At 47.0% G+C, this 10,814-nt stretch overlaps 1 protein-coding gene across 1 annotated transcript; it reads right to left on the bottom strand.

Moving 5' to 3' along the window:
* Positions 1-7,933: 7,933 nt before the first annotated feature.
* HOXC11 (homeobox C11) lies at positions 7,934-10,293 on the bottom strand. Its single transcript, XM_032094216.1, has 2 exons — positions 9,519-10,293; positions 7,934-8,256 (listed from the first exon to the last, which is right to left on the bottom strand). Exons 1-2 carry the CDS (start codon positions 10,192-10,194, stop codon positions 8,024-8,026), a joined length of 909 nt encoding a protein of 302 aa, XP_031950107.1. The 5' UTR covers positions 10,195-10,293; the 3' UTR covers positions 7,934-8,023.
* Positions 10,294-10,814: the final 521 nt, after the last annotated feature.

The following is a 10,814-nucleotide window of genomic DNA, read 5'->3' as shown; positions in this document are numbered from 1 at the left end:
AGGAGATCCCACCCCCCCCCCAATCCCACCCATCATCCCCGCGAATCCATAAATGTCCACAATTCCCAAATAAATATCCCGGGAATATTTTCCCTGTCTCCCCCTTCCCCCCCCTCCCCAATTATTTCACCGTGAGTTATATCCCGAGCTCTCCCCGTCATTTTTTTCCCCGGATTTCCCCGGTTTATTCGGATTTTTTTATGGCAAACATCCATTTCTCCCCCTCTCGAGGAAGTTGTTGGGTGCCTTTAACGATTCCATTAAATTTCTATTTTTCCCCACCCGAATTTCCCCGCTTTATTTGGATTTTTTTTTTATGGCAAACATCCATTTTTTTTTCCCCCTCTAGGAAGTTGTTCGGTGCCTTTAATGATCACCTTAAATTTGGAATTTTTTTGTTTTGTTTTGGTTTGTTTTTTTTTTTTTTTTTTCCCAGCGCCGGAAATAATTCTGATTTATGGCCCGGGGGGAGAACAATAACAGCGACGCCAAAAAATAAAAGAAAAAAAAACCCCAACGCCTTTTTTTTTATATGTTGGCTTAGAAACTGTAAACTCTCAGCACCAGAAATCCATCAAACTTTACAATCCCTCTTTCCCCGCTTCCTGCGCCGCCGGGAAACCCAAATCCAAGGAATTATGGAATGATTTTAAAGGGTTTTTTTTCTGACCCCCCACCCTGCGCTGGGTCCTCCTTTAAAATCCATCCCCCCCCCCAAAAAAAAGCAAAAAAAAGCGGAATTTTGGGGTTTAATTCTGATTTCCAAACCTCGAATTTGCCTTTAAAAAAAAAATGAAATAAAATTTTGATTTTTTTTTTGCCAGCAGAGGTGGAGAAATCCGGGCGGCAGCTCTGGGAATTCTTGGGAAATTGAAATTATTTTTGTTGTTTTATCGCATTTTACTGAGCTGAGAGGTGATGGCGAAATGTGGATTTGGGAGCCTCTTTTATAAGGTTAAAAAATGATGAAATAAACCAAAAACGAGGGCGAAGAGCAAACGATGAAAGGCAAAAATCGAGAACAATGAGAAAAAAACGGGGCTCCGCCCTGGGAATTCGGGACAAACCTCAAGGAATTCCCATTTCCCCCCAGTCTGACGATAGGAAAATGATATTTTTTCCACCTTAAAATCAACATTATTGTGCCAACGGCAATTTTCACATTGAGAGGGGAGCGTTGACATTCCCGAGCCTCGTGGAGACGGAAAAAATCCCGCTTGGAGTGGGAAAAAATTCCCCAAAAATCCAGGTTTCGCACCTTTAGCGCGGAGACAAAGCCTGGCTTTACGATCGCCCCTCAGCAGCCGCAACTTCACGGAATTCAGTTGAATTTTGGCCTTTCCAGCGCAGGAAAACGCCGCGAAAAATCCGATTTCAGGGGGGATCACTGCAATTTCGGAGGGGATAATTGCATTTTTTCAAGAATATATGAAATTTCTAATATTTGGGGGGAATTTTTCCATGCCTGCAGCGCCCGGAGAGAATCCCCCGAGCGCCTCCCTCCCTCTGCTCGCCCCTCGCAGCCGGTTTAAATCAAGGCACATCTTTGGAGCAGAAGCCGCAGATTTTTGGTCTCAAAAGGGAGCGGAGAGGCCCCTTTTGGACAATCAAAAACCCCAAATTTCCCCCGCTACTTGTAGCACATCAACAGCCGCGATGTTTACATTCGTTCTCCCGGCCCTAATTGAATTTTGGGGATTTTTTTTCCGCCCCAAAAATGAAGTTTTTTATGGGTTGCGTTGAGCCCAAGGCTCCCGCTCGGGCTGCGCCGCTCGGAATCAGAAATGAAAGGATCCCGGCGAGGTTTCCAGGCGCATTCCCGTGGTTTTTGTGGAATTCTCCAAAGCCGTTCCCTCTCCCATGTGCGGAGCATCCCTGGCGCTCCAAGGCCTTGGAGCCGCCGCCATTTTGGGGCAAAATCCATGGAAATTCGGGTTTTTTACCCATTTTCAAGCAGTTGTAAAGCTCCGATTTCTCCCCCCAAAATCCCCCTCATTTCCTCTCTTTAATTATTCCTTGTTTGGGGCTGTAATTGAATTTGGGGGGGGTGTATTCTGATTTTTGCGGTGCTGTTTTGGGGGCGGTTTTTGTATTTTTAGGAGTTCAATTCTGGTTTTGAGGCGCCCTTGTTTGGGAGGATTTATTGATCTCTTTATTGAGCTATTTCTCTATTTCTCTATATTTTTCTGTTTATTCATTTAATTCTCTATATATTTATTTAATTATATATACTTATTTATATATATATATTTATATGTATATTTATTTAATTATATATATATATATATTTATTTCTTTATCGATTTTTTTTGTTAATTAATTATCCACGAGCTCCTATTTCTCCCTGGAAGTTTCATCCAATTTCGGATCATGTTTTAAAGCGGGGGGAGCGCTTTAAAAACTCCATTTTTTTGTCGATTTCGCCCCAAATCCGTGATTTTCTTCCCCCAAAATTCCCTCCTTGATTCCCCTTCCCCTCCTCCTTTTTTTTCCCCGGTGGATTCCCAATATTCCAGCCGCAAATTTCCTCGAGGAAAACCCAATTTCATCGCGTTTCCCCCCAAAATGATGAGGCCACCAAGGTCCCCCCCGGCTCGGGGGTCGCTGCCTTCGCATTCCCAGCCCTGGGGAGCTGCGATCGCTCCCGAAAAATCCGCCCAGCTCCCCAAAATCCAGGAATTCCCGCCGGGATCCGCTCAGGGATGCTCGCTCCGAGGCCGGGTGCCAAAAAAAGCAGGGTTTTTTTGGCCAAAAAAGCGATTTTTTTTCCAAATAAAGCGACTCCCTCCCCTTCTTCGCCTTTGCCAAATCCCAGCTCCAGCCGGGAAAAGCGGGAATGATCCCAAGGTCGGGAATTCTCTCCCTCCAGGCCTTTACTGGCGGCTCCAGCGCGGATTTTCCGCCCCCGCGGAGGTTCCGCCGCCTGCCCCGGGGTGCGTGGGGTGCGCGGAGCCCCCGGGAATCTCCGCATCCCAAAATTCCAACGTTTCCAGCTCCGAGGGATCCCCAGGCCCGGCCGGGCTCCGGTTCTTTCTTCTTTTGCCGTTTTTTGTCTCTTTTGGGGCTTTATTTCCCCCCTTTCCTTCCTTTTTCCCCCTTTCCTTCCATTTCCCCCCTTTTCTTCCTTTTTTCCTTCCCTTTCTTTGTTTCTTTCCTCTCCTTTTCCTTCCTCTTTTCCTTCCCTTCCTTTTTCCTTCATTTCTTTCCCCTCCCTCCCTTTCCCATCTCGTTCCTTTTTCTTTCTTTTCCTCTTTTTAAATCCCTTTTCCTCCCCCCCCCCCCCATATTTTTCCTTTCCTCCCCCTTTTTCTTCCCTCTGGGTTTTTTTTTCCCCCTTTTCCTTCTATTTTTCTGCGTTTTGAAGAATTCATTCCCTCTCCAGAGAAGCCAAACCCCTCCCCCCCCAATTAGCCCCCAAAATCCAATTAAGCCCCGGCCCCTCTCCCCTTCCTCCTCCCCTCCCGAGATTTCCCCCCAAAGTCGCCCCCGGAGCTGCTCCCAGGAATTTTGGGGACGGAAAATCCCGAGGAGAGCCGGGATCGGGGCTTTGGGAATGAATTCATTAATTATTAATTAGCGCGGGGCTCATTAACGCCGCGCCCCGGCTCAGGAGGGAGATTTTTTTTGTTGGGACGGGAAAAGTTGAGGGGGAAAAAGGGCCCCAAAAATGCGGTGGGAATGAGGGAAAAAGGAGAAAAGGAATTTTAAAAAAAAAGGGGATTAAAAAACTAAGAATAAAAAATAGGAATTTAAAGGAAATAGGATGAAAAAATAGGAATTTAAAAGAACAGGATTAAAAAATTTTAAAAACAGGAATTAAAACAAAAAGGAGGAATTAAAAGAAAATATGAATTTAAAAAAGAGAATAATTCAAAAATCTGGAATTAAAAGGAAACAAGAATATTAAAAAAGGGAAAAATAGGAATTAAAAGGAAATAGGACTGAAAAATAGGAATAAAAAAAGAGGGATTTTGAAAAACAATTTTAAAAGGAATAAAAAAGGAATAAAAAACAGAATAAAAAAAGGATTTTAAAAAGATAGGAATAAAAAATAAGAATTAAAAGAAAAATAAGAATTAAAAAAAATAGGAATTTAAAGAAAATAAGAATTTAAAAAATAGGAATTAAAAGAAAATAAGAATTAAAGAAAATAAGAATTTAAAAAAATAGAAATTAAAAGAAAATAGAAATTCTTTTAAAAATAGGATAAAACCCGGCAGGAATTAAAAGCAAATAGGGATTTTTTTAAAAAAAGGAAAATAAATAAATTAATTTTAAAAACCCCTTGTAAAACTTTTACACCCAAAGCCGCGATAACCCCGGAGCCGGCCCCGCTTTTACAGCGCAAACAAAGCGCGGCCGCCGCGGCTGCGAAGCCAACGCCGAGTTCAACCCGAAACGTCACGGGCGCCTCGGAAATTCCACCTTTGGGGGGGCTTTTTTGGGTGGAAAAGGGGGAAAATCGGGACCCCCCCCGGCGGGAGGGGCGGAGCGGCCGCGGAGCCGCGTCCCCCTCGGGCCCCCCTCGCTCCGGGAAGGTTAAAGGTGATGGACTTGACTTTATTGAAGTTCAAAGACATCAAAATTCACATTTTTCCCCTCGCGCCCACCCCGCATCCCTCGCTCTCTGTCTTTTTGATTTTTTTATTTGGATTTTGGCGGAAATTGGGCCTTTTTGGGGGCGCTTTTGTCGCTCTCTCCGCGCTCTCCCGCCCGCGGCGGGGCCGATTGGAGCCGTCCCCACTTTGCCCCGCTCCCGATTTTCCCCTTTTCCCCCCGTTTTTTCCCCTTTTTCCCCCCTCCCCCTTGGCCCTGGAACATTAACAACCCTTTTCCTACACGGAGCCGCCGTAAACTCCCCCACGCTCCATAAACTTGGATTTTACAACTGGCATTCCATTTTCCGGGCGGGGGGGGGGGGGGGGGGGCGGAAAACCAACAAAACCAAAAACCTAAAAAGGCCCAAAGAAACCAAACCCCCCCCCCCCAAAAAAACCCCCAACTTTGAACTCGGCCTAGGATTTTATTGTGGCAAAAAAACCACCAGAAAATGGGGGGAAATGGGGGAAAAAAGGGGGGAAATGGGGAGAAAAAAGGGGGGAAAAAATCAAATTAAACGGGGCGAGCGGCCTGATTTGTTTACTATTTACTGCGGAAGTCTTTGGCCTCAGCCAGACGGGGTAATTAAGAAAAATTAAGCTGTTTAGTGCCGCGGGCTTTATTACAATGTCTAGACTGGCCGCTTTTGTCCGCCGGCAGCCGCTGCTGTTCCGGGGCATTAAGTGGCGCTTCTGACCCCCCAAAATTCACCTTCGCCGCTTTTCCTAACCTTGGGAAGCGTTGGGAAAGGCTCGTCCAAAAAAGAAAAAAAAAAAAAAAGTAGTCTTTTGGGGGGGATTTTGGCTTTTTTTTTTTTTTTGCTTTATTTTGGCATTTAAAAAAAAAAAATTTGGGGTTTTTTTTTTGCTTTTTCTTTGATTTTTTTTGCTTTTTTTGGTTTTTTTTTTTCTGTTTTTCTTCCTTTACTTTAGATTTTTTAAACATTTATTTTGGCTTGGCGGGGGGCTTTTTTTGCCTTTTAAAATATCTATTTTTCTATTTTTGGCCTTTTTTTTTTTTTTTTTTTTCCTTTTTTGACCTTTATTTTTAAATTTTTGCTTTTTGGGGACTTCATTTTGCTTTTATTGGGGATATTTTTCCATAGCAAAACGCCTCCTCCGCAGCCCCACCGCATCTGCCTCGAAGCCACCCCGGATCTCCGCCTTTATTCTCATTTCCCCCCTCAAAAAATCGCCCTCCCCGCGCCTGAAAATTCAAATTATTTCAGCTTTGAGGCCCAGCGCGAGCGGCAAAAATGAAGAGGAATAAAATCGAGGAGCGCCTCGCCCTCCGTCCCTATTTTATCTTGGATTCCCATTCCTTTTCCCATTCTTTTAATCAGAAACATCCCCGGGATGATTCTTTCAAGATCTCCCGCGGGATGGGTTTGGGTTTGATTGGGATGGGCGCGAACCCAGAGGATTTTTGTGGTTTTCTCAATATTTTTGTCAAATAAAATCCGAGGCCGCCATCAAAGGGGTTTTGGGGTTTTTTTTGTTGGTTTTTTTTTTCGTTTAACAGCTCCGCGGTTTCAAGGGAGATGAGAATTTTACAAGAACACGCGAATAAATGGAATAAATGGGATTTTTTAGGGCTTCTGGGGGGGGTTTCCTCCCCTTTTATCCCCCCCCTCCGCCCCCCCGATCCCATGAAAACGCAGGGAAGTGGAAACTCCATAAAATCCCTCCCTCCCCCCCCCCGGAACAACCCCGGAATTGGCGTTTTTTACACCAAATCCGAGCCCCGCATCCCCGGCGGCACCTTCGGGGTCCCTTTGTCCTCCCCAACCTCGGGGGAAAAACAACAAAAAAACTCCTCGAGGTCCCTAAAAAAAACAAAAAGTGGGAAAAAAAAATCACTTTGTGGCCTTTGCCTGGGAGTTGAACTTGTTTTTATTCCTGCAGGACTTGACTTTGCATTTGGAGCTCCGGGATATCCTTGACTGAGGGGACGCAGAGCGCTGGAATTCCGAGTTTGGGGTATTTTGGGGTTGGTTGTTTTGTTATTTTTATGGGGTTTTTTTGAAGGAGATCGAGCTCCTGGAAAGGTTAAGGAAAAAATAAAAAAGGGGGGGGAAAAATTCAGTGAGAAGGAGGGGAGAAAAAGCAGCTGGAGCCAAATGGGGAGCGGGATGAGGGGGCCAAAAATAATAATATAAATAATAAATCTTTTTAAAATAATAAAAATTTAATAAGAAAAAAAAATAATTAAAAATAAAAATAATTAAAAATAAAAATAATAATGGTAATAATCGTGATAATAGTAATAATCGTAATAATCGTAATAATAGTAATAGTAATAGTAATAGTAATAGTAATAATAATAATAATAATAATAATAGTAATATCCTCTAAATTCCAAATCGCCGCCGCTCCCCGCCCCAACTCCGAGGCGGAAATTTGGGATGGATCCCACTGAATCCGAGCGGAGGAGGAGGAGATTCCCGGTTTTTTTTATTCGGGTTTTTTCAGGCCCGGCTGGAAGGGAACCCCCCACACCACAATGACCGCAACGAGGCTTTTAAAGAGGGGGAAATTCTAATAAAATGGTCAAATAAAATCATGATGGAGAACAGGCCTTGCAACGTCTTTATTCGCCACAGAATTTCACAGAAGTGTCCCGGGGACTCACTTTACATACACAAAGAAATGGAATTGTTTTCATCATTATTCAGCTTTTTCAGGATTTTTGTTGGTTTTTTTTTTTTTTTTTTCCTTCTTGTCCCTCGCCTCCCTTTTCCCGGAAAACAACAAAAAAATCAGAATACAAAAAAAAAAAAAGCTACGAAATTTATATACAAACCGCTCCGGGGTTGTTGGAAATGGGAATTTTTTTGCCTGGATTTTGCCCCGAATCCCAGCTCCAAGCCTGGGGACGGACAGAGATGGATTTCTATGCACAGACCCCCCTAAAGCTGCGGATATTTGGGATTTTGGGGGGGAAAGGCGGCTGGAGGAGGTGGAAATGCTCCTTTTTGGGGTGTGGACGGCCCCAAATTTGGGGATTTGATCCTCCAGGGAGATTTTGGGGACTGAAACCTCCAGGGCAGCGCCAGCCCCACGACTGAATTCAAATTCCCGTGTGCCTGAAGGAGAATAATAATAAAAATAAAAATAATAATAATAATAATAATATATAATAATATATATATATAAAAAAGGAATCCCAACCTGTCCAGGAAAAAAAAATAAAGGCAAAAAAAAAAAAAAAATTAAATTAAAGTCCGTGGAATTCAAGTCCTCGAAATCGGGGAGGTGGGGAGGGGGGGGGGGGGAGAACCCATGGGGAAAAAACCTCAGACAGCAAAAAATTTTTTTTAAAAAAAGGAAAATTCTTCAACTTTGAGGTCGCTTCGTCGCAGAGCCCCCGCTCGCCACTGTCCCCTCCAAGGCTCCTCGGTCAGAGGGGCTTTTTCCAGGGATTTTCACAACAAGGGATTCCCAGAGAAATACTGCAGGCGGTCCCTGCTGAGTTTTTTTTCTTTCATCCTCCTGTTCTGAAACCAGATTTTAACCTGGCGGTCGGTGAGGTTCAACATCCTGGACAGCTGCAGCCGCTTCTCTTTGTTGATGTAGACGTTGAAGAAGAATTCCCGCTCCAGCTCCCGGATCTGGAATTTCGAGTAGGGGCAGCGCTTCTTCCTCGTCCTGGGAGCACCTGGGAAAAGGAGGCCAAGCCGGGATTAAACATCCCGAAGGAATAAAGAGCCCCAGAGGGATGAATATCCCGGAAAAACGCGGCGTGGAGGGGTGGGAGCGGCTGGAAATTGGGGTTGTTGAGAGAGAGGGCAGAGGCTTTGTAGGGCGAGGTTAAAGTGGGGTTTTTAGGGAATTATTTCCACCCCGCACAGGGATTAAAGCAGATATCGGGGTGTTTTTGGAAAGAAAAGGCGGCTTTGGAGCGGAGTAAAGCGGAGTTTAGGGGAGGGGAAGGGGGGATCAAACGCAGAGCTGTTATCAGCAGAGGGAACAGCCCGGGTTAGGTCGGGATTAGAGGAACGAGAGATTTGGTTCCGCACAAGTTTTTGATTAACTCCAGCCCTCGCCACACACGCGAGAAAAGAGGAATCAAAGTGCGGGGGAACTTCGCGTCTGGGCTGCGAGAGGGGGATTTGCATCCTCAGAGCGAGCGGGGAGGCAAAACCCCCCCAGAAAACGCCCCAAAAGAGCCCCCGCGCCCGCGGAATTCCCGCGATTCGGCCCCGAAAGCGGCGCCGAGGCTGCCCGGGGAATGGGGCCGCGTGGGAAAAATAAAATCGAATTTAAAATCCCGATTTAGGTGACTCAAAGGGACCCTCGCGCGGGGAAAAGCCTCTCCTGACAAAAGCCCAGGCTTGGGAGGGGAAGAAGCGCCGCTTTCCGCAGGAAAACCCAGGGAAATTCTCCTTTTCCCTGCGAATTCGGCCGATTCCTCCTTCAACCCCCGCCTGCCCCGACTCAGAGGACTCGCCCGAGAGCTTTAATTAGGTATTAATTTAGAAAACAACACAAAACCCCTCGCGAAGCTGCTCCGAGCGGCGCGGGGAAGCCCGGGCAGCTCCAGCCGCGTTCTGCCCAATTGCCTTTTACCCTCGGCAACCCCGAATCCTTTTAAAACGCCCGTGTAAGTTCATGATCAAAGTTAATATTTGTCACGACGCCGCGCTTTTAAAATTTCACAGACTCCGCCGAGAGAGAGAGAGAGGGGAGAGAGAGGGGAGAGGGAGATGTGGCCGCGTTTAACATCTCCATTTTATATTTTATTTTTTTGTTCTCCCAGCGCTTTTTTTTCCCATCGTAAAAAGGAGAAGAAAGCGCTTCGGAGCTTCTAATAAAATCCTTGGAGCGCTTATAAAACTCCACATAAAAAACCTTTGCCCGACAAAACACAGCCGGGCTCGGTCCCCCCCTTTTAACCTTTCCCTTTACTGCTCTACCTACTCGCAGCGCCGCTTTTGGAGCTCTCCTTGGCTCCCGACGAGGACGACGCCGAGGAAGAGCCGGGATTTGTGTTCTCCTCCTCCTCCTCCGCGTTCTCCAGCGCCTCCGCGGCCGCTTTGCCTTCGTCCCCTTTCTGCGCGCAGCTCTCGGGCGCGTTTTCCGCGCCGCAGAAGGAGGAATTCTCGAAGAAGCGGTCGAAGCCTTGGGGCAGGACGGAGTTTTTGCTCATCCCGGAGTAAAAACCCGACGGCGCCGGGGCGCTGGAGGCCGGGGGATGGTGGTGGTGGTGGTGGTGGTGGTGGCTGTAGGCGCTCTCGTTTTTCATTAGCATTTCGCTCATGCCGGCGGGCGGGATGCACTCCCTGTGCATCAGCTCCTCGGCGGAGTAACACGACGCGTAATTCCCGCGCGGGTGCCATTTACTCGAGGGCTCCAGCGCGTAGGGCACCTCCCGAGGCACGGCGGGCACTTGCGCCAGGTTGGCCGAGTAGGGGTAGGAGATTTGGCGAGAAGGGGCCTGCGGCAGGAAGGAGGACACGGTGGAGAACTCGGGCACGTAATAGGTGCAGCTGGGCAGGTACAGGTTGGACGCGCAGCCCGCCCTGTCCCCAAAATCGCCGCTGCGCTCCTTGCGCGACTGCGAGCAGAAGTTGCCCAGGTTCACCGAGTTAAACATCTTTGCCCCGGCGCGCGGGGTCGGCTTTTGGAGGTGTTTTTTGGGGTTGTTTTTTTTTTTATATAAGCCACGCTCCTCGAGACTGGGGGGTTTTTTTGGGGAAAGCCGAGGCACGGAGGGTGAAAAAATTTGGGGAGGCGAGATGACGCGCGATCCGTCTTAGTCGCTGGCGAGCGCCACGTGATCCCAAAGTAGATATTGTCATATATCAGTTTGGAGCGCTCGGGATGGCGGAGGAGGGGTCGCTTCACTTAGGTAAGAGCGCCGGAGGTTCAAACGATTGGTTTGCAAACACCGCAGCCGCGTTATGAAAATCAGGCGCAGATTTGGGGGCATTTTCTGCCGCCGGGGAAGGCACACCCCTCTCTCTCTCTCTCTCTCTCTCTCTCCCTCCCCGCGAGCATCCACAGCAGAACGAGTACAAGGGCTGCCTTGGGAACTTGCGCTTTTTTTTTTTTTCCCCTCTCTCCCCCCTTCTTGGTCTTTTTCATTTTCTTCCCTTTTTTTCCCTTGGTTTTTTTTCCCCTTCCCCCCCTTCTCGCTCTTTTCCTCCTTCCTCCCTTCTTCCCCTTTTCTTTCCTTCCCCCGTTTCTCGCTCTTTTTCCTTCCCTTTCCCCCCT

Source organism: Corvus moneduloides, chromosome 30 (genome assembly GCF_009650955.1).
Source record: "Corvus moneduloides isolate bCorMon1 chromosome 30, bCorMon1.pri, whole genome shotgun sequence".
NCBI classification, from domain to species: domain Eukaryota; kingdom Metazoa; phylum Chordata; class Aves; order Passeriformes; family Corvidae; genus Corvus; species Corvus moneduloides.
Note: the sequence above shows the minus strand (reverse complement) of the source record. Positions and strands in the feature narration are given on the sequence as shown.